Here is a 23469-nt window from a genome sequence, read left to right as displayed (position 1 = left end):
TATATATTTGTGGCCCTATTAACATGCTTGCTATTCAGGACAAATCTCCCATTGACTATACTGGGCGTTTTTCCTGAGTGAAGTACAGAATAGGTAGATTCAGGTTATTGTCAAATAAAATACGAACACAAGAAATCACAGGTCTTCAATTCATATCCCTTTATAACTTCACCTTGTATTTAGCACTTGTAGAATAGCTGGTTCTCCAACGGACAGTGTAAAAGCGAACCTCAGTAGTCTTTTGATTCTTTGGGACAGAGTTGTCTGCCCAGCTGACTCTCACTGCATCATGGGTAAGTGCAACAGCCTGGACACCTACTGGTGGGAGCATGGGGGTGGAGATATCTGGGACTGAGGTAGGGAAATCATCAAGCAAAGGATAAAAATCAACTTCTAATGGATCAATGGGATCTGGGTCAAAAACCACCAAATGAGCATTCAAAAAAAATGAATAGCAGTTAAAACAAAAACAAAACAAAACAATCATCAGTGGATACACATCACAATGGGTTAAATGATGAGAGGGGAACAGGAGAAGAACAGAAAGAGAGGCATTAATTGAAAAAGATAATACCGATATATATATATATATACACACACAATATTTCACTTACATTACTGTAAATAAAGCTAACTAGCAATTAATGTTATTTTGTATGACTTGTTCAAATACTTCCAGGTGTGCTTTCTTTTCTTGGCTCCAAAATGAAGTTGAAATGCATTGTTTCTCCTTAAAATGATTTACTTTGTAGAAAAAAGAAATACATAAATGATACATTATTAAAAACACGTACAAAATAGTGTCATTCTAAAAGACACTCTGATGTGTGTAGGAGTTACCTATGCTTTTCTCTCTCTCTCTCTGCAGCTTCTTTTGTTCTTTTAATGCTATTCAAAGGAGCACTTCTACATCTGCTTAAACATTTGTCAGGCAAAAGAGAACATAATTTTAATGCTAAGATGGAGGTCCCCATTTGTTGATTTAAGAATGCCAGCATGATAAATGTGTGCATCCAGGTATGGATATGTGGATAGTTGTTTTCATCTCTGAGCATGTTTCCTCCTTGAGACATAAGCACACTTCTTTTATGCATTTGGTGATCATGCTGCCTTCAGACAGATCAATAGACTGAACATAATGATATGCAGAGGTAGGTGAACTTAGTACAACATACAGAGGCAATCTGTGGTTGGTTTTATTATACAGAAAAGTTTGCTTCCATTTCCAAAAATGCAGTTCCATATTGGAAAGCCATACTTGGCAGTTAGCCAAATGCTATCTAAAACATCATGGGCCTGATTCTCCTCTCACTTCATTGTAATTGAATTGACTTCAACAAAATTAACCCTGATTTACAACAATGTGATAGGAGAATTGGATTGCATGTCTTTTTTTTAACCTCTGAGTTTTAAGTGGTTAAAATACTACCTCTTAATGCAGAAAATGTTGGTCAGAGCAGAGTCATTATGTTAAAATGTTACCTTTTAAAAATATATATTTGCAATTTAAAAGCAAGATTATGATTTTATCAACCAAAAATTTCAGGCAGCAGTAGTTATGACACAGCACACACCACCATTTTTTTTCCAAAATAACAGACTACGTAATTAATCAAAGCACAAATTAATCTGACATTTCCCGATTGATAATTACTTCAGTTTGTCAGCTTTATATGTATGTCAAACTGCTGACACTCTTTGATCACTTTTTTTTTTGTAATTAATTATTTATGACTTCAGGAGGTCACAGACTTTGGAATAAAATATACAGGAGAAAAGCATGTTTAAAATTTTTGATGAGCAACTAGATAAGCCTTTTATTGCTGCTGTTGTTGCTGCTTCATTCATCATCAGCTTCTTTAGAAGCTTGAAAATAGATGCTTGGGAATATAGAGCAATCTGGTAGTTCACCTACGGTTCCAAAATTCATTCGGACATTCTGCATAGCAGGATGGGTTGAAACTTCTTTGCCTATTCACAAAGAATATTGCTACTCTTAAGATTTCAATTCCCAGTTCTAAACTGAAATTTTCAAGGAGATTTGTCTATAAACAGTGACATAATGAACACTTTTCATTTTTGTTTCTTTTTTGCTTACATAGTTAATGCTGTAAGGTAATATGCTTTCGGTATTTTGGCAAATAAAACACTGCATCTTTTTTCTTTCCCCATAGTGACATACTGAATTCTGAAGCTCTGTTGTACAGAGGATCATGAAGAAAGACTACGTCTTGCAAAATAAATGATTAGATTCAATCAAGATAATTCAGTTCTTGACACATGCCATCACTGAGCTGAGAAATGGTGGAATTTCTATAATCCTTTGGTGTCTGAAAATAGGTCCCTAAACACTTCCTCCACTTTTCAAAACAGAGTTATTTGCTGCTGTTCATGTTCGGACATCTGTCATTTAGAAATTGCATACCCTAGATAAAAAGGTTTCTGCTTCATTTAAATCTTATTTTACTTATCACATCATTTGAGATTATATGTTACACACACACACACGAATTTCTATATCTGTCTATATATACACAATTCTTATGCACTGAAATAAATACAGTAGTTAAATCTTCTTTTTCATTCAGGGCAAGTCAGTTCAACAACCACTCAGGGAGTTCAACTAAAATGCTTCTCACTTTGCTGAATGTAGTTTTTGAAATGTTCTTCCATGAATGACCCAATGGCACTGACCCGCTTCAGAAGCTGCATCCAGAGGGGTAAGAGATTAGATAGGAAGCTCCTTGTTAGAACTGCTCTTAGAAGTAAAAGAGAAGCTGCAAAATGGCATACTTGTAGAGAGTCCTTGGGTCAATTCACCAAAGTAGAATCCAAGCTTGACATACCTTTTTCACATCTGGATAACATTTCATTTATGAGAGGTCACATACATACATACATTAAAAAAAAATTCCCACAGGCTACACATAGATAATTCTTGATCTAGCATCAACATGAAACAAAAGGTCAAACAAAAACAACACATGGATTTTGAACCAAGTTAATCAAATAAAGATTTCAAAAGACACATACTTAATCTCGCAGGCCTAGCAGGAAGAACTGACCATTTCAGATACCACACCAGAAGCGATATTAACAATGTTGAAGTCACATGCTCACTGTTAGATATTACATCTGGATACGGTTTCTCACAGTTGTCTTTGCTTTTACATTGAATGTTTTTCCCCACCTTTAGGACTTTCCAAGATTTCTTAGGGGAATACTTCACAAAAACATACGGACAATGGATGGTTTTCCATTTGGAGCTACAGTGTTGCCATTTGATTTAATTATCCTTAATGGTTCACCCTAGTCAATCTGTCTGTCAATGGTCCTTTTGCTCTCAGTGACATAAGCTTCCTTCCTCCGAGGAAGTTCTTAACATGGTGGGTGAAACACAAGGAAAAACTACCAAATGATGGTGTCACTCCAGAGGAAAATCGTTTTTGTTTTTGTATTTTTTTTTGTTAGCTCTCTTCAGTCTCACCCACTCATCCCCCAACCCCATACACGTACAAAGATCACCAAAGGAACCCTAAACTTAGTGGCACCCTGTTTTTTTGTACGAAGAATACATCTATGAAGAAAAATGTTGCATGGTAAGTGAGTAGCCTGATTAATACTGGGTATTCTGTTTTGTGTGAGTTTATATCATCATTAATTATTTGCAATACTTTCCTTCATCTTATCTGAGACCTGGCTACCTGACCCTATCTATGTCTGTGACTGTTCTTGGCTTTAATTAATTAATTTAAACTTAGCAAAAATTATAAGAGATACAGAAAATAATTAAATTCTGTCCTTGATTTGTTACAGCAGCTACAATTTTAACCTGATCTTCAGATATTCAAATTGCTTTGGGATTCATGCTGCTCCCAAGCCAACTCAATCAAACTACTAACGGATGTGCAAGCATTACATTATTTTATATCAGCTAATGAAAATGTACTGCTGTAAAATATATTTCAGGAAAGTGTAATTAATTCATTATCTTATATCCATGTAGTTCAACCATTTAAAATGGGGTGGAAAAATAATAATGATTTATTTTAGCAGAAAGTTGGATGTTGAAGAGCTCTTTCTTTATTGGCTTCCCAAAATAGTTTGCCGAATATGTAGGTAAGGCTAATGATAACTGATATGGAACAAAATAAAAATCAACATTGCCAACTCACCTGTCAATGATCTAGTGGTGGCACTTTCATAGAGAGGGACTCCTTCACCCACGTTGTTAAAGGCTTTTAAAGAAATTACATAATGGGAACTTGGCTCTGCAGGCAAAAACAAACAAGGCATAACACACATTGTTAAAATCAATGCTCTGAATCAGACTGGATTAGCATTTTCATGAAAAATAAAAAAAATATGTCAAGTGAATGCCTGTTCAAACTAAACCAACAGCTATAGAGCTGCTTAGAAAGCTGTCATGTTTTTGGTTTCATTCCATTCAGGCTTCTAATTTAGGACCAACCTTATAGTCCTTTCTCAGTCTTTAATCAAAGTTCCCATTTAATTCAATGAAAGTTTTGCCTGAGTAAGGACTGCGAGATCAGCCTTTTCTTCCACAAGAAGTAACTACTGATACACAACTCTGCATGGAGTTCACACTCCCCCTGCATGTTGCATGGGGTTTTGCTTTGTGTCACTATGCAGTATGGATTTAGCGATACATCAGGAATTGGATCCGCTGGCCCCTATATGGAAGGAAAGTTGTCAGTACGGATGCTGTGGTTGCCATTCCATTTCAATGATAGGAAACATTCCTTTTTCCCAACCCCTGATGAGGTCCCCAGCTCACCACCCAGGTACTCAGGCAGTGTATTTGGGGAAGAATTTGAGGCCAAGATTTTAAGATTGCTAACTATATATCTGACTTGTTTTTTGAAATGCATGTCAGTGCATTTAAAATGTTCCCCCCACCACCATTTTGCTGGAGATTTTGTTCTGAACCAAAATTCGAACAACTCACATACCATTATAATTCCTATATTGCTGCTGAGGAGTATATCTCACTCACTAACTTTGTGACAGAAAATTTATTGGTAATAGCTATTTTACTACTGTTGATCTTACTAATATTGAGAATTTATCAAGCCTTGAGCTATCTGAATAATGCTGGCATCCTGACTTGAAGCTCAGACATTGTATATCACTCTGGTGTGCAGTTAGCGATTTATAATTTACTAACTGTTGTACTAATGAAGACCACTAATCATCCAGGGATATACATCCAAAGCTATCCAGCTATGCTGTAAATGTGTGGGATGTGAAGGACAGAAATACTGACATACAAGAATTAACTTTTGGCAACATGAATATTCTTTGATAGCTTTCTGTGTCATAGATTGCAATAGGAATATTCTAAATATATTCCCCCAAAGAAAAGAAAGAAACAGAATAGGTCAGTTTTGTAATACTTTTTGCTACTGTTTTCAGAAGAAAATAAAACAATCCATTCTGCTGCATGTTCTCAAGTGATACCTTCAGGGCCACATTTTCTTCAGTAGGGAAGTTGATAGTTATTGTATTGATGTAAATTTTAACCAAGAATGCTGCATGCTCACATATGGGCCAAACATAGGGAACCACTTTCTTGAGATTCTTTATTTCACAGAAACAAATGATTTTAAGTGAGGAGACATGAATTAATGTAACATTACAAAGGAATTGCTGTGGATAATTACTTTATCCACATTAATATTAAATGAGTTAGGAATGATAGATGTTGTTATACTGAATGAAATAATAATAATTAACAATGTATTGTATAGTGTTGCTAGTACCCCCGAATTTTGTAATTAATATTATGTTGAGCAGAAACTGTGACATATTTGTTTAATATTCAGGTAGATGCTCTGTTCATTTCCAAAAAGAGCTAAATTTTTAAAAGTGGCTAAAGAATGACTGGAGCATTCTCCATTAATAATGCTCTACACTAAGAGTTCCACAGTGATTACTTCAATTGGTATTCAGTGTAATATCATTCGTCATGATGAAATTATTTAGTATTCATGGAAACGTAATATAGATATGCATGTGATTTCCGCGATACACTACCTTACTATCTTAGATTTCTAATCTTTGTGGGTACCTGACTTTTTTTATCTTTAGGTTCGATATGAAAATATAGTTGTTATTATAATTTTAAAAAATTGCTTAGTATTTTGCAAATTTTACAGTATGATTCTACAAGTTATTCTCTGAAACATATCATGTGATCTACATGTTGAATCAAAACACATCTTGAACCTCCAATATTGAATACTTGAAATTAATTGCTCACAAATAATCTACTGACCAAAAATTATTCCTAGGAATTATTTGGCAAACAATTTCAAACAAATTCTTTGCAGAAAAATGTGATCTGTTCACAGAAAATCCATAAACAGAAGCTATATTCATCAAACACATTCTTCCTTACAACTGTCTATCGAGCTCTAAATTATTATCCACCATCCCTTATTCTCTCTCTCTCACACACACACACAGATGATACTTTCCTGCTTTCACATTTTAACTAATTTGGGTGAGGGTCTCATTAGCAAACATGGATCATGTTTCAAGAGAACTTGGTTTGATATTTGGCTGTGAGGAAAAGAATTATGGCTTTGAGTAACAAACAAGAAAAGTTCAGAGGTTTCAGTGAAGTCTGTTGCTAATTAGGACAATAAGTAATAGACTAGGTCTCATTTAAAAAAATAAAAAATAACATTTACCATACTTTAAATAGGTCTTCATCCTCTCTTTTGAGTTTCTGCCCAGATGCATTCATAGAGATCAATCATATCCCTTCATTTTGCTATGCTAAACAAGCAAGCTTGTTTAATCTCCTCTCATCAAATAGGATCTGCATTCTCCTGTTTATCCTAATAACTCTTCTCTGCAACTATTCCAGTTTGAATTTACCTTTCTTGCTCATAGGGTTACCAGAAATGTCTTCCAAATGAAGTCTTACCAGTGCCTTGTGTGATGTATTAATTTATCTCTACTGGAAATAACTTGCCTGATAAATTCTGGGATGACAAGGTGGGTGAGGTAATTTCTTTTATTGGACCGACTTCTGTGGGTGAAAGAGACAAGCTTTTAAGCTACTCAGAGCTCTTTAGTTCTGACCTGCAATGAAAATTAATACATTGTACAAGGTCTGACCTGAAGAAGGTAGCTTAAAAGCTCTGTGTAGCTCAAAAGCTCGTCTCTCTCACCCACAGAAGTTGGTCCAATAAAAGAAATTACCTCACTCACCTTGTTTCTCTAATACCCTGGGACCAACACAGCTACAAAACATGGCAAACATCCTGGGACCACATTTGATTTTTTTTTTTACAGCCACATTACAATGGTGGCTCATAGTCATCCTGTGGTTCACCAACACACCAGGGCTTCTTTATTCCTCTGTCACTTTCAAGCAGCTTACAGCAGAAACTCTTATTATTAAACCCTAATGCTGTGGTATTTGAGCTCAATATCAGAGCTACATCCTATTCTGAATCTAAAAAACACTACAGTAAAGTCAAATACTGTTGCATGGCTAAATGTTGCCTTTTAAATTGCACCCACTGTATATTAATATTACTTATGGGGCCACTCTGGAGTTGAGTTTTTTATTTCTGTATTCAATTTGGTTTTAAAATATAAATATTTAAAATGACACTCGGCACCCTTGACAATTAAAAAATACAATCCAAACCAGTTAAAAACACCAGTGTCAAAACAGCAACCATCATACAAGAAGAAAAATTTTTCCCCCCACCTCAGTTTCCACAAACCCCTAATCTTTCAATTCAAATCTACTCCCAAATTCCCCCTCCCACCTAACATTTCAGCTTTTCCCAAATGCTTACCCAATACATGTGCTTTGAAGAGTGCCCTGAAACTCAATACCTTTGGGATATTTCAGACTAAAGATGGAGTCTCTACTTACCCTGAAAAATGTGACCGTTTTACTGTTACCTGAGATGCACATTTTACTATTACCTTCCAACTGTGGTGGCTGAATTTTGTGACTTTGTCCTCACCCATAACTATTTCACATTTGGGGACAATGTATACCTTCAAATCAGCGGCACTGCTATGGGAACCCGCATGGCCCCACAGTATGCCAACATTTTATGGCTGACTTAAAACAACACTTCCTCAGCTCTCATCCCCTAATGCCCCTACTCTACTTGCGCTACATTGATGACATCTTCATCATCTGGACTCATGGAAAAGAAGCCCTTGAGGAATTCCACCATGATTTCAACAATTTCCATCCCACTATCAACCTCAGCCTGGACCAGTCCACACAAGAGAACCACTTCCTGGACACTATGGTTCTAATAAGCGATGGTCACATAAACACCACCCTATACCAGAAACCTACTGACTGCTATTCCTACCTACATGCCTCCAGCTTTCACCCAGACCACACCACACGATCCATTGTCTATAGCCAAGCTCTACGATACAACCGCATTTGCTCCAACCCCTCAGACAGAGACAAACACCTACAAGATCTCTAGCAAGCATTCTTACAACTACAATACCCACCTGCTGAAGTGAAGAAACAGATTGACCGAGCCAGAAGTGTACCCAGAAGTCACCTACTACAGGACAAGCCCAACAAAGAAAATAACAGAACGCCACTAGCCATCACCTTCAGCCCCCAACTAAAATCTCTCCAATGCATCATCAATGATCTACAACCTATCTTGAAGGACGACCCATCACTCTCACAGATCTTGGGAGACAGGCCAGTCCTTGCTTACAGAAAGCCCCCCAACCTGAACAAATACTCACCAGCAACCGCACACCACACAACAGAACCACTAACCCAGGAATCTATCCTTGCAACAAAGCCCGTTGCCAATGGTGTCCACATAGCTATTCAGGGGACTCCATCATAGGGCCTAATCACATCAGCCACACTATCACAGGCTCATTCACCTGCACATCTACCAATGTGATATATGCCATCATGTGCCAGCAATGCCCCTCTGCCATGTACATTGGTCAAACTGGACAGTCTCTACTTAAAAGAATAAATGGACACAAATCAGACGTCAAGAATTATAACATTCAAAAATCAGTCAGAGAACACTTCAATCCCTCTGGTCACTCGATTACAGACCTAAAAGTTGCAATTCTTCAACAAAAAAACTTCAAAAGCAGACTCCAGTGAGAGACTGCTGAATTGGAATTAATTTGCAAACTGGATAGAATTAACTTAGGCTTGAATTGAGACTGGGAGTGGCTAAGTCATTACACAAAGTAAAACTATTTCCCCATGTTTATTCCCCCCCCCACCCTCCACTGTTCCTCAGATGTTCTTGTCAACTGCTGGAAATGGTCCACCTTGATTATCACTACAAAAGGTCCCTCCCCCGCCCCGGTCCTGCTGGTAATAGCTCATCTTAAGTGATCATTCTCATTACAGTGTTATGGTAACACCCATTGTTTCATGTTCTCTACGTATATAAATCTCCCCACTGTATTTTCTGCTGAATGCATCCAAAGAAGTGAGCTGTAGCTCATGAAAGCTTATGCTCAAATAAATTGGTTAGTCTCTAAGGTGCCACAAGTACTCCTTTTCTTTTTGTGAATACAGACTAACACGGCTGCTACTCTGAAACCTTCCAGCTATATGTCTCTCTTTTGTTTTGTCTGGTCAGAAACAGGGTCATAATCTCTTTGGGACTGGAAGATATTAATGTAATACAATGAATAAATAATAATATAGGTGAATTACAAAGCCAAGAGCCCTCAAAATGAATTCCCTGCCAACAGTACCTTCTCTCATATACCAAGGGAGTTCTAACTCCAGTAACGGCACCAATCTCAACTGTCGCAGTAAGGCACAGGGAGAATGGCAGTAGGGTGACCAGATGTCCCAATTTTATAGGGTCAGTCCCAACATTTCGGGCTTTTTTTAATTTGGGCTCCTGTTACCCTCTACCCCCGTCCCAATTTTTCACACTTGCTATCTGGTCACCCTAAATGGGAGTCTATCAGATAGGCAAGTCACAAGTCATTATGGACTTTACACATCAAACCCACAACCTTGAACTCTGCCTGAGAAGCAATGCAGATCTCAGAGTATTGGTATAATGTGCTCCTGACAAGATAGCCTGATTAACAAATAGGCTGCCACCTCCTGCTCTAGCTTCTTGTACCAAGTTGTTTTAAGATGTAGCCCTGTGTAGAACTTCTTACAGTGTTCTACTCTTGGGAAGACAAAGGCCTGGAGGATCGTAGTGAGGTCTGCAGAAAGGGCAGGTAAACTCCAGCTATCTTGGTCATGGCTGCCATATGACTGTTTAACAAGAAAAAGGATTCTAACAAAGCATCCAAACTGCAAATGTGATGAGTTGAGGGGGGCTGACCTGGATGATACTGAGGAGCTGCTTGAGGGAATTTTGAAGCTGTGCCATTGATATAATGCCCTTAGGCCCCCTTGCTTGTGAAGCGTTGCTGTAGAGACCTCTGCTTCATCACAGCCACTTACAACTCCCCTCCCATCTTCCACCTCTTCTATACCTGGGGTGGAGATGGAAGGCCCAGCTGCACAGGAGGGAGTTCCCCTCCAGCAGAGGAAAGCTATACTGGACAGTCACAGCAGAATTATGGCTCCTTTGAATCATTTGAGTGGCACAAAAGGTACATAACCTGAGCATCTGGCCCATTCTGTTTTCCATATCTTCCAGTTCCCTATCTCAGCCTGCCAACATCACTTCTTTTTCTCTGGATTGAACCTTATCTGCACCCCTTGAGTCCAATGACATGGAGAGAGAGCGGAGTGTTGTCAGCACACTGAAACACTTCAACCCAGGCCTCAGCCCTACTAACAACCCCATGTATAACTTGAACAGGATAGGGGTGATAACGTGGAATCCTACGTGAGTGATCCCTCAGGGCAGAAAATGAAGCACCTAAAATTATTTCAGAGAGAAATGAAAAAGCCACCAAAAAGCAGTCCAATCTGCTCCCATTTAGGTCTGTGAAACAACCACATGCAATGACCAATAGTATCAACATATGTTGACAAATCTACTGACATCAGCATTACATATTGCCAGAAAGAGATCATTAAGCAATACAACAAGTGCCAAATGCAGGTTGAAAACCAGATTGACAAGAGCTATGGACGTCTGAGATGTTGAGAGCCCAGGTTTGGAACAAAGGTTTCCCAGCACATGCAGCAACTCAGTAAGCTGCACCATTGTAATTTGAGCAAAAGAGTCTGAGTCACTGCCTACTTCAAGATTTTGCTCTTTGAGACAACTCAGTGTGTATCTGAAGAATGCTCTCTGTAAAATAAGGAGGAATTTCTTCATAATGGGAGGCACTCAGCTCTGGCTCCGGAGAAAACTGCTAAGATATAGCAAGTTACTCTATGCAGAATACATCTGCTCTTTGAGATGGATATGGTGAAGGCTGCAGAGCTGGTCAAGCATGCCAAGGGAATTCACTGCACTACCTGTAGGAATATAGTACTAGATGTGATTCTCTTGAGGGCTGGAAAGCCCAGGGAGGGATTCTGCTTTCTTCTTGAAGTTTCCTCTGAGGCAGCATGGGTGTGCACCACCACCACCAACACAAACATACTGAACTTGACAAACTGGAGAATTGGTCTGATATCAATGAAATGTAATTCAAGAAAGACAAATGAAAGTACTACACTTTGGAGGGAAATATCAAATACACAAATAGAAAGTGGGGAATAACTGGTGAGACAGCGGGACAGCTGAAAAGGATCTGGGGATTATGGTGGATCACAAATTGAAAAATGAGTCAACCGTGTGATATAGTTGTGAAAAAGGGTAATATAATTCTTGCATGTATTATCAAGAGTGTCGTATGTAGGATACGGGAGGTAACTGTCCCATTCTATTCTGCACTGGTGAGGCCTCAGTTGGGGTACTCTGTCCAGGTCTGTGCATCACACTTTTGAAAAAATGCGGACAAATTGGAGAGAGACCAGAGGAAAGCCAGAAAAAATGATAAAATGTTTATAAAACCTAACCTATGAGAAAAGGTTTAAAAAACTGGGTATTTTAGTCTTGAGAAAAGAGGGGGGACCAAATAACAGTCTTCAAGTATGTCAAAGGCTGTAAAGCATACTGTGATCAATTCTTCTCCATGTCTACTGATGGTAAGACAAGAAGTAATCAGTTTATTCTGCAGCAATGGAGATTTAGGTAAGATACTAGGCAAAGCTTTGTAATAGTAAGGAGAGTTAAGGACTGGAATAGGCTTCCAAGGGAGGTTATGAAATCTCTGTCATTGGAGGTTTTTAAGAACACGTTGGACACATACCTGTCAGGAATTGTCCAGGGATACTTGATCCTGTCTCAGCACAGGGGGCGGCACTAGACGACCTCTCAAGGTCCCTTCCAGCCCTACATGTCTATGAGTCTATGTGCCTTAATGTTACAATGAAGCCCTGATTCAACATATTTTCACCGCCATTAGGTGCAGTGAGATTACAAAGAAACAGCAAGATTGACAAGTTCTCCATCTTGCACAATCTTATCCTTTCCCCTGTGAACAAGACTGAAAAGTAGACCTGAACCCAGTATAAGAAAATTATATCCTATTTAGAAACAATCTTTTAATCCTATTAGCAGCCTTTAATCATATTAGCTGTTCTCTTTATAAAATATTGTATTAGCATAGCATTAACAACATGTCATGGTGATGCTCAAAGAAGTTAATTTCTTCTTACCTAACTTCTCCTGTAGTTACAGCTAGATAAATTAATTTTTACTTTCTGCCTTTAACTTCTGCTATGCATTGTATACAAACCACCTTCCACCTCAGAAATGGTTGCATTTCAGTGATGGATAAGATCAACACTAAAGTGAATAAAGTAGGCCAGGTGATTTGGAATTTTTGCTTGGTTGGCAAAGGAACACTTTAAGTGATAATTGTTATTATTACAAATGAAATGGAAATATATGTCTTTTGAACACATTTTCAGTAAACTAAAAGAACTACCAATATATTGGCCATTCTGTAATATACTAGAACTTGCATTTGTTTTTCATCTTTCTGTTAAATTGTATGTTGCATTATAACAGAGAGGAAATTACTGTATTTAAAAAACATGTTAGTACAATGCAATTTAAACTAGCCTTATAGGGTATACTTCAAACATTTCTTCTGCATGTCTATAAAATGTGGGTCTAACTCTCCTATTTGTTTCAGAGTAGCAGCCGTGTTAGTCTGTATCTGGAAAAAGAAAAGGAGTACTTGTGGCACCTTAGAGACTCAAATAAGTTTGTTAGTCTCTAAGGTGCCACAAGTACTCCTTTTCTCCTATTTGTGTACATGAAAAACCAAGGATTTGTGCACAAAACTGTAAGCAATGGGAGCATCTACAAATAGTGAAGGTTGAAGTTTGGCTGCAGATGTGAAAATTCAGCCAATAATATTTTCCTAGGCCAAAAGGTTTAAATTTGGTGCCCAAATTCAACCAGCTAAATACCTATTTAGGCACCTAAGTAAATGGCCTGATTTTTGAGATACTGAAGATATGAGAGTGTGAACCTCCTAAAAAAATCAGTGGCTTTTGTTTAGGTTCCTAAATATAAATGTAGGCTCCTGAATTGAGCACTCAAGCCTGAATGTTTTGGCCTATCAAAATATGACGGGCTGAACTTTCAAACCTGCTGCAGAGGATAAAGAATGATCTTATGATTAAAACGTTGGTCTGGGATTCAGGACACCTGGGCTCATATCCTGGCTCTGCCACAGACTTCCTGAGAGACTTCATTTTTCCATGCCTTAGTTCCCTGATTGTAAAATGGCATTAATCATTCTGCTACCTTTTGTCTCCTCTCTGTTTAGCCTCTTTGCGGCTATGCTCTTTGTACAGGGGTTGCCTCTCACTATATGTTTGTCCAGGGCCCAGGTGCGCTAGGCACTGGTCTCAGTCGGATCATCCAGACGCTATGGTAATACAAATAATAACAACATAATAGTATATAAACACTTGGTTACATTTAAAAAATAGTGTTTACGTTTAATTTATAATGGTGCCCAGGGACTGCAGTGTTACCATGCTGCTGCTGCCCAGGGATTCAGGGGGTGGAGAGAGGTCCTGGCTCACCTGTTTTGCAGAAAGGCCCAAGCTTGCCCTCCGTTCTTCATCCAATGCCAGTTATTAACCTAATCCACTAAAGATGTAATGGGGAGTGTTATAGGAGCAAATTCTGCAGTCTTTACTCAGGCAGGCCTCCTACTGACTTTCCTCGACTGGAGTCAGTACCACAGGATTTGGCCTCTTCTGTGACCTGTATAGTAACGTTTCACTTGGATGACTCCTTCAGCACTCTGCTTCCCTGCCTTCCGAAGACAGTCAATGAATCATTATGAGAATTAGATGTATGCATATCCACAGGGCCAGTGTGTCTTTTCAGACAACAAACAATCCTAAGGCACTGAGGTAGTAACATGACTTTCAACTGGTGAGTTTCATGATATTAAAATATTTCATTGTGATTGGCTGTTAATTGTGCCACAATATATTGGAGTCAATTGTGTATATATAGAGATACATGTACTGCCTCTAGAAATACTTTGTTTCTAAAAAATTAGGGAGTTTGATTCTCATTATAAATTCTCTCTTCTCTGTTAAACAATCATCTGCATTAATTTTAATGCAGCTCAGGAGATCCCATCAAGAGCAAATCCCATGTATACAGCAGCTTTTAAGATGTCATCTCATCATGCAATATACCTGCTCACTGATTTCTCTTGAGTCATGTCCTATGTGCATCATAACAAAGCGTACAGGCTTTCAAAGAATGACTGTAACTTGAACATGCTTAGAAATAGGTCTCCTCCCCTGTGGAGACATGAACCTTTACAACTCCCACAGTGCATTACAAGTTCAGTGCATACTGTATAAGTTATAAAGCTAAATAAGTTTACAAAAATAAATGGCATATGTGTTTGGAATTTATGTTACAAACACAGCTGAAATCAGTAAAAGTTAAACGGTGTAGCAAAAACTAAAGCAAAAGATATATGGACAAATGAATTAAAAATGAATAACTATAATCTACAAGGCATTCTGGCTTCCTCGTAAAATGCACTCACTGTGTGAGTAGTGTAAACTTGGCTTTGTGCAGGATTTCTTTAGGTACATGTACAGAAAGTAATACTGAGACTTTTGGAGCAGGAAAAGGCTGTCTGACTTCACAGAAATGGTACTTGCATTCAGGGAAATGTGAATGTATGTACTTAGGACCTATTTCACAGTTTTGCTCTGCTCTGCATCAGGGCACACCACTGTATTTGGTAGAGATAACAAATCTTTGAGAAAATTCACTTGTCACTTGATTATTACCATTTGGTAATGTAACTAAATTATTCCTTTGTGATATTTGTCTCATTTATGCAGGAAACTGGGTCCAAGGAGTTTATTCTCTGGCATTCTGCGCTGCTGCAAGGAACACTACTACTAAAATCTAGTTCTTATATAATTCTTTTCACCACTAGAGAGCAAAGTGCTTTACGAAAGAGGTAAATGTCATTCTTCCCACTTTACAGATGGAGGCAGCGGGAGATGAGTGACTTTCTCAAGGTCACCTAGCAGGCTAATAGCAAAGGCAGGAATAGAACGCAGGTCCTCTGAATTTCTATCCAGTGCGCTAGTCACTAGGCTACATTGCAGCATTGCCCTAGTCTCTTGTTCTCCTGCTCAACTTTAGTTGCCGTTCTCTTCTTTCACTCTCGCGAGGATTCAAATCTTGCCCTCGATGAGTGAGGAGACAGACTCAGCAACTGCTGCAGGATTTTGGTGCATGGGGAAGAGAGGCAAACTCTGGGAGCTCATGTGAGAAATATGGGTTTGAGGGAAAGCCTGTGCATGCTGCAGTGTCCACCTTTGGTCTACAGTCTGCCCATCCATTCAGAAAAAGGAGTAATAATACTTGCTTTCTCCCACCTTTGTCTGTCTTGCCCATTTAGATGGTAAGACCTTCAAAATGGGGCATGTCCATTATTATGTGTGTGAACAGTGCCCAGCACAATGGGACCCTGGTTTCTATTGACCCACTATTTCTGTAAAGACACTATTGCAAGCATAAGAACAATAACCAGAGTGGTAGGAGCTTGAGAGGAGATATCCAGCACGGGCTCTGTGGAGATATCCAGCACCAAGCCTCATTACACAGGTTGGCAGAAATTCACCCTGGCTGAAGGCCAGGACAAGGCCTCTGTACCACTCAAGACCAGGACTGAAGCAGCACATATGTCTTGTGTTGACCCTCTGCCCCAGAGTGAGGCCCTGTCTACACCTAAAAGAGGATGAACTAGCTCCATCACCCAGGGGTGTGAAAAAGTCACACCCTTGAGAGATGTAGTTAAGCCAACCTAAGCCATAGTGTAGATGCTGCTGGGTCTCTGCACTGAAACCAGGATCTGAGGCCACAATACAGGGAGAAGGAAAGAAGGAAGAAAAATCAGTCTGTGTAATGTTTGGTGCAATGAATCATTTTGCAGTCATTTCTCAGAGGAAGGAAATAGAATGAACAGTCCCTGGAGTTTTGAAATGCTTTTTCTTGCTGCTGCTGTGCTTTAATTTGATCTTTGAGGGAGAAAGTGGAGCTGCATAAAACATAACATGTTTTTGTTTGATTTCTACTGCTCCATTTTGTTTTAAAAAAATGTAAAGGGAAGAAAAACCCTAAACCTATAATAAAAAAAAACACTTTCATTTCCTTTCATGTCTTTGTTGGAATCCAGAACTGTCATCTGCAGAGATTAAACAAAATGAAGAGATCTCTCACTCTCGGTTTGCAGCAAACCAAAATAATCATTTGCTTCATTTATGTATGAGGGTCAAATTTAATCTAATCTGTAGTTAAAAGGGAGGTGAAGTCCTTTGATGTTCCCTATGTTATGTTCATTAAAATATAACTTCAGATCTCAAGTGCTTCATCTGCTTGTATTTGTTGATATTCTCTTTGCTCTCATTCTGTGAGCAATGATGTGATCTCCAATGTTTAATGGATAGACACAGAACTATAGTGCACGACCATAAGGGAACATGGTAGCCGCAGGAAGCACAACTCTGCAGAGATAGCTGGGCATTCCATGTGCCTCAGAAAGGGTCTCTGAACTGGCTCCACATAGGCCAGCACTGAGGCATGTGATGGGGAGAATGCTATGTGCTCCAGGTTTACTTTGAACCAGTGGCTTCAACACCCTCTGTGAGCAGGTTGGCTTGGGTACAACTGCTATTGCTACCATGAGCCTTTGGCTGGTTGGGAAGTGGATTTCACCTCACCAATTTATCTGCATTTATCCTGCCTGGATCCTGACTACTCAAGCTCTACTGGTGAGAAGCAGATTTCAGCCAAAATTAATACAATGTAAAATATAATGTAGTGTTGCAACACATTGAAGAGCGACTAAATCAAATTTAACACATCCCAGAATTTTCTTGTACTGTTCTACTCACATATGATAGATGATTAATGTGAAGGAGTTTGAAATAACTCTAATTCACTTTTTACCATTTATTTTTTATACTCTTGTTGCGATCTACACTTCATTCAGTGTAGGAAACAAAAACTATCTAGTAAGTTTCACTTTGTTTTTCTAGTCAATTTCACCTTCCTGCTCCTCACAGTTATTGCAAATCTGCAACATTTGGTTTGCAAGCACTGTAGGGGAACTAATTCCATTTAACATTCATTTAAGGAGTGAAACTCCGGTTATACATAACCACTAGTTTGTAGTCTTAACAGGGTATATTACCCCTGGGGAAATTCTGCGCCACTGCACACGCGGAGAATTCGTGTCCCCTAGCAGATTTTTTTTCCTCTGCAAAAAATACATTCTGCCAGAGAGGCACTAGAGTTATGCGTTTCACCCACCAGTGGCTGCTGTGGTGCGAGAACAGAGGATAGACGCTCACCAACCGAAACAGCTGATTGAGGAATGCAGCCTCTGCTCTCTCCCTAAGCACCGGTTTCAGAGTAGCAGCCGTGTTAGTCTGTATTCGCAAAAAGAAAAGGAGGACTTGTGGCACCTTAGAGACTAACCAATTTATTTGAGCATAAGCTTTCGTGAGCTACAGCTCACTTCATCGGATGCATACTGTGGAAAATACAGAAGATGTTTGTTTTTATAAACACAAATGGGTGTTTATCGCCCCACCCTACTCTGGGGTTAGAGCAAATGCGGTTGTATTGCAGAGCTTGGCTGTAGACAATGGATCGTGTGGTGTGGTCAGGGTGAAAGCTGGAGGCATGTAGGTAGGAATAGCGGTCAGTAGGTTTCCGGTAGAGGGTGGTGTTTATGTGACCATCGTTTATTAGCACTGGAGTGTCCAGGAAGTGGATCTCTTGTGTGGACTGGACCAGGCTGAGGTTGATGGTGGGATGGAAATTGTTGAAATCATGGTGGAATTCCTCAAGGGCTTCTTTTCCATGGGTGCAGATGATGACGATGTCATCAATATAGCGCATGTAGAGTAGGGGCGTTAGGGGACGAGAGCTGAGGAAGTGTTGTTCTAAGTCAGCCATAAAAATGTTGGCATACTGTGGGGCCATGCGGGTACCCATAGCAGTGTCACTGATTTGAAGATATACATTCTCCCCAAATGTAAAATAGTTATGGGTAAGGACAAAGTCACAAAGTTCAGCCACCAGGTTAGCCGTGACATTATCGGGGATAGTGTTCTTGACGGCTTGTAGTCCATCTTTGTGTGGAATGTTGGTGTACAGGGCTTCTATATCCATAGTGGCCAGGATGGTGTTATCAGGAAGATCATCGATGGATTGTAGTTTCCTCAGGAAGTCAGTGGTGTCTCGAAGGTAGCTGGGAGTGCTAGTAGCGTAGGGCCTGAGGAGGGAGTCTACATAGCCAGACTATCTTGCTGTCAGGGTGCCAATGCCTGAGATGATCAGGCGCCCAGGATTTCCAGGTTTATGGATCTTGGGTAGTAGATAGAATATCCCAGGTCAGAGTTCCAGGGTGTGTCTGTGCGGATTTGATCTTGTGCTTTTTCAGGGAGTTTCTTGAGCAAATGCTGTAGTTTCATTCCTACCCATGACCGCTATTCATGCCTCCAGCTTTCACCCTGACCACACCACACGATCCATTGTCTACAGCCAAGCTCTGCGATACAACCACATTTGCTCTAACCCCTCAGACAGAGACAAACACCTACAAGAGCTCTATCAAGTGTTCTTACAACTACAATACCCACCTGCGGAAGTGAAGAAACAGATTGATAGAGCCAGAAGAGTTCCCAGAAGTCACCTACTACAGGACAGGCCTAACCAAGAAAATAACAGAACGCCACTAGCCGTCTCCTTCAGCCCCCAACTAAAACCCCTCCAACTCATCATCAAGGATCTACAACCTATCCTGAAGGATGACACAACACTCTCACAAATCTTGGGAGACAGGCCAGTCCTTGCCTACAGACAGCCCCCCAACCTGAAGCAAATACTCATCAAGAACCACATACCACACAAAAGAACCACTAACCCAGGAATCTATCCTTGCAACAAAGCCCGTTGTCAACTGTGCCAACAAATCTATTCAGGGGACACCGTCACAGGGCCTAATAACATCAGCCACACTATCAGAGGCTCGTTCACCTGCACATCTACCAATGTGATATATGCCATCATGTGCCAGCAATGCCCCTCAGCCACGTACATTGGTCAAACTGGACAGTCTCTACGTAAAAGAATAAATGGGCACAAATCAGATGTCAAGAACTATAACATTCATAAACCAGTTGGAGAAGACTTCAATCTCTCTGGTCACGCGATTACAGACATGAAAGTTGCGATATTTCAACAGAAAAACTTCAAATCCAGACTCCAGGGAGAGGCTGCTGAATTGGAATTCATTTGCAATTTGGATACAATTAACTTAGGCTTGAATAGAGACTGGGAGTGGCTAAGTCATTATGCAAGGTAACCTATTTCCCCTTGTTTTCCTAATCCCTCCCCCCCCTTCCTCAGACGTTTTTGTTAAACCCTGGATTTGTGCTGGAAATGGCCCACCTTGATTATCATACACATTGTAAGGAGAAAAGGAGGACTTGTGGCACCTTAGAGACTAACCAATTTATTTGAGCATGAGCTTTCGTGAGCTACAGCTCACTTCATCTGCTGCAGTTTCCACGGTAAACATCTGATGAAGTGAGCTGTAGCTCACGAAAGCTCATGCTCAAATAAATTGGTTAGTCTCTAAGGTGCCACAAGTCCTCCTTTTCTTTTTGCGAATACAGACTAACACGGCTGTTCCTCTGAAACCTGTCATTGTAAGGAGAGTGATCACTTTACATAAGCTATTACCAGCAGGAGAGTGGGGTGGTGGGAGAGAAAACCTTTTGTAGTGATATAAACTTTTTGTAGTGATACACAGTGCATCTGTGTGTATAAAAACAAACATCTTCTGTATTTTCCACAGTATGCATCCGATGAAGTGAGCTGTAACTCACAAAAGCTTATGCTCAAATAAATTGGTTGGTCTCTAAGGTACCACAAGTACTCCTTTCCCTAAGCACCCTGTCTGCGGGGCCAGAAGAGGAGGCACATATGATGGGGGACAGACAGAGTGGGGCACATGGGGCTTCTGGGGGGGCCACAGACTGTGGTTCAGTGGAGGGGGACAGACTGGGGCAGAGGCTGAATGGGAGTGGGGTGCAGGGGCACATGGGATGGGGGGAGTGGGTGCACGGAGACAGGAGTACAGGGACACATGGGGATGGAGGATGGGTGCAGGGACACATGAGGTCAGGGGAAGGGAGGGTGCAGGGAGACATGGGGTGGGGCAGAGGTGCCTGATTGAATGAGAGAGGTTAGGGTCTGCATGAGGAAGGCTCCACTAATCCCTAATATCCCTCCCCCCAAAAAACCCCCAAACTGTTCCATACTTCTCCCACTCACACCCCAAAAGCCTCCAGCTTCACACCCAGCCTCCTTCCCAGCAATTACTTCCCTTTCCCTCGGCTCTTCCATTACCCCTGACTCCCCCAAGCCTTTGCATTGCTTCTGAGGAGTGCACAAAATGTGTTTCTGTATTGTAGTTTAAAGGAATTATTACTCAAAGTTCTTTATTAATATGCCTAGTAAGGAATCCATTTGTCAAAAAAATTTAAAAAAGAACATTTCCTGAACCTTTTTCATTGTCTGTATTGTTACAGACATACTTGTTGACAGGTATTTTGAAATAAATTACCAAGATAATTGAAACTGGTATGATGATTTATTTTGACAAATAAAATATGCAGAATTTTAAAATATTGTGTGCAGAATTTTTGTGTGTGTGCGTGCAGAATTCCTTCAGGAGTGGTATATGAAAAGCATAGAACTACAGCATGTAAGTGTGGTTAAAATGTTTCTCTGTGTGAGTTTTATTAGTAGTATTGATGCTTATCATTTACAGTTTAACCCTTGTTTTCCAAACTACTGGTTAACAAAGGTTGGTTACATCCCCTAGGCTTACACTGTGGAGCTCATTATTTCCATAGATGGGCAGCTTCAGTCCTACAGAGCCATTAAGCTCTATAGGGCTTAAGAGAACCAAAAACTTCCATAGAGCTGCTCTACTCCACAGTAGTGGAGTCCCTCTTCCATCTATCCTTCTAAAAGCAACACAGGAGCTTAGTTTTGATGCTGCAAAGTTTAACTGAAACTCTCAGTTTTATGAAGTGTTCAAATATCCCTGGGAGATTTTTAAAACCAGGATTTACCTGTAGATAGTGCCAACAATGTACAAATTATTTTATAGGGAAGAATGAAGTCAAAAATAGAAGTTCTTATTTGAGCAGTTTAAATCAGAAAAAAACCCCACATTCTTTAAAAAGTCCTTATCTAGATTATGTACGAGGGCTGTGTTTTAGGAGATTCAGTTCCAGGGGTGGTGAAAAAGCATCAAAGGTTTACATTAAAAAGAGAATAATATTTAAAGGTGTGTACTCCTGTTTCCCAAAGAAACCCTTTCATGTGCTTGTAGATGAACTCCTACATTACCATCACGCTCAAGGAGATCAATTTGATTTCTTTCTTAAGACGCTTAGACATGAAGGTCCATATTTTTAAAATGTATTTAGGCATAGGTGCTGCAACTCTGAATGCAGCAAAGTCTCATTTTCACAAGTGATTTAGGTACTTATGAGCCTTTGAGATTTTGGCTCCTAAATTATGTTTTCTTCTTCTGTTCATAAATAGGTAAAAAGGGAAAGATGTACTTTAAACAATGAAATTCACATTCCTTTAATTTACTGAAATTCAATACTGTGTTCATCTGATACTTGATTAGTAAGAGTTTTTTCAACAGTTAAATCGTAACAGGTGGTTTTATATCGTACTCCTCACACATAGATCTCAGGGTATTTTACAAAGAAAAGGAAACATCATTATCAGGGAAACTGAGGCAGAGACAGTTGAAATATCTTGCCCAAAAGTCACCCAGCAGGTCAGTTACAGAACTGAGACTAGAACCCATATCACCTGGCTCCCAATCTAGTACCCTATACTTTGGCACACACTGCCTGTCCTTTCATATGCTCACCAAAGTATTGTTTATTTGCTCTCTCACATATGGTATTAACAAAGAAATAAAGCTTTAAAGATCATAAAATGTTTCATTCAGTTTATCATAGTGAATCAGTTGTTCCAGTGCCAGACTTATTCGTTTTTCACTTACTCAAAGTTTTTGCCGATAGTCGCACATTTAGTAAACTCTGGTATGCTTCTTTCCTGTTCTTTTTCACTTTTGATTTCATGAGTAAGTTTTAACACAAAGCTCCATGGAAGTGAGCCCAGTCATCTCATTACAAGGTTTAATGCCTTTTGAGTTGCATCAGTACAAAAATCATTGTAACTTATGCGTAAAAGATTAGAATGGGCATGTGTGGAAGTTCCAGTATTGAGCATTTGTCAAAACATCCATTAATCAGGCAATAACCTTGCTATTTATAATCATAAGGGGGAAAAAAGAGAGCACATTGCAAATGGGCCTTCTTGTTCGAATTATTCATTTGGGAATCAGTCAACCACTGATTCTTTTGACACAGAAGAGGTTGAATGAGAGCAGTGGATGATTGCACCTGAAATTTATGAGACTGACACAAATATCTTTCAAACACCGCAAAAGAAAATATAACAAATTCTTCACTTACAAAGCTGAAGTCATTCCAGATTTTTATATTCTGACATGCCCAAGAAGAGTATTTCCCAGGCAGTATGACCACTTTCTCATGGGATTAATCACTCTGTTTAATTTATGCTGACTTTCAAGTGTTAGTACCCGCCAATCATATTCAAGGCAATCACCACAAGAAAGGGGACCCCCAACAATTATTAAGACAAAGTGAGTGCTGTCCTTTATGCTTTTGAAGTGATTTATTCAATATTCAAACTGTACTGCTTGGGTTACTTCTGGAGCAAGCAGCTGAAGGCTGATTAGGTAATTAAGAAGACTTCTGGGATACTAAAAGTCCATGAAAAC

The 23469-nt window shown here is 39.6% G+C and overlaps 1 protein-coding gene across 1 annotated transcript in view; it reads right to left on the bottom strand.

Moving 5' to 3' along the window:
• DCC (DCC netrin 1 receptor) overlaps positions 1 to 23469 on the bottom strand; it is a 967455-nt gene that overhangs the window by 117800 nt on the left and 826186 nt on the right. The window contains exons 17-18 of the mRNA XM_078852711.1: positions 4176 to 4271; positions 173 to 351 (exon numbers count right to left, since the gene is read on the bottom strand). Of these exons, the coding sequence (XP_078708837.1) occupies positions 173 to 351; positions 4176 to 4271 (275 nt within the window). The remainder of the gene's footprint in view (positions 1 to 172; positions 352 to 4175; positions 4272 to 23469) is intronic.

The sequence above is a fragment of the Lepidochelys kempii genome, chromosome 5 (genome assembly GCF_965140285.1).
Source record: "Lepidochelys kempii isolate rLepKem1 chromosome 5, rLepKem1.hap1, whole genome shotgun sequence".
NCBI lineage: Eukaryota > Metazoa > Chordata > Testudines > Cheloniidae > Lepidochelys > Lepidochelys kempii.
This window is presented reverse-complemented; position numbering and strand designations above follow the sequence as displayed.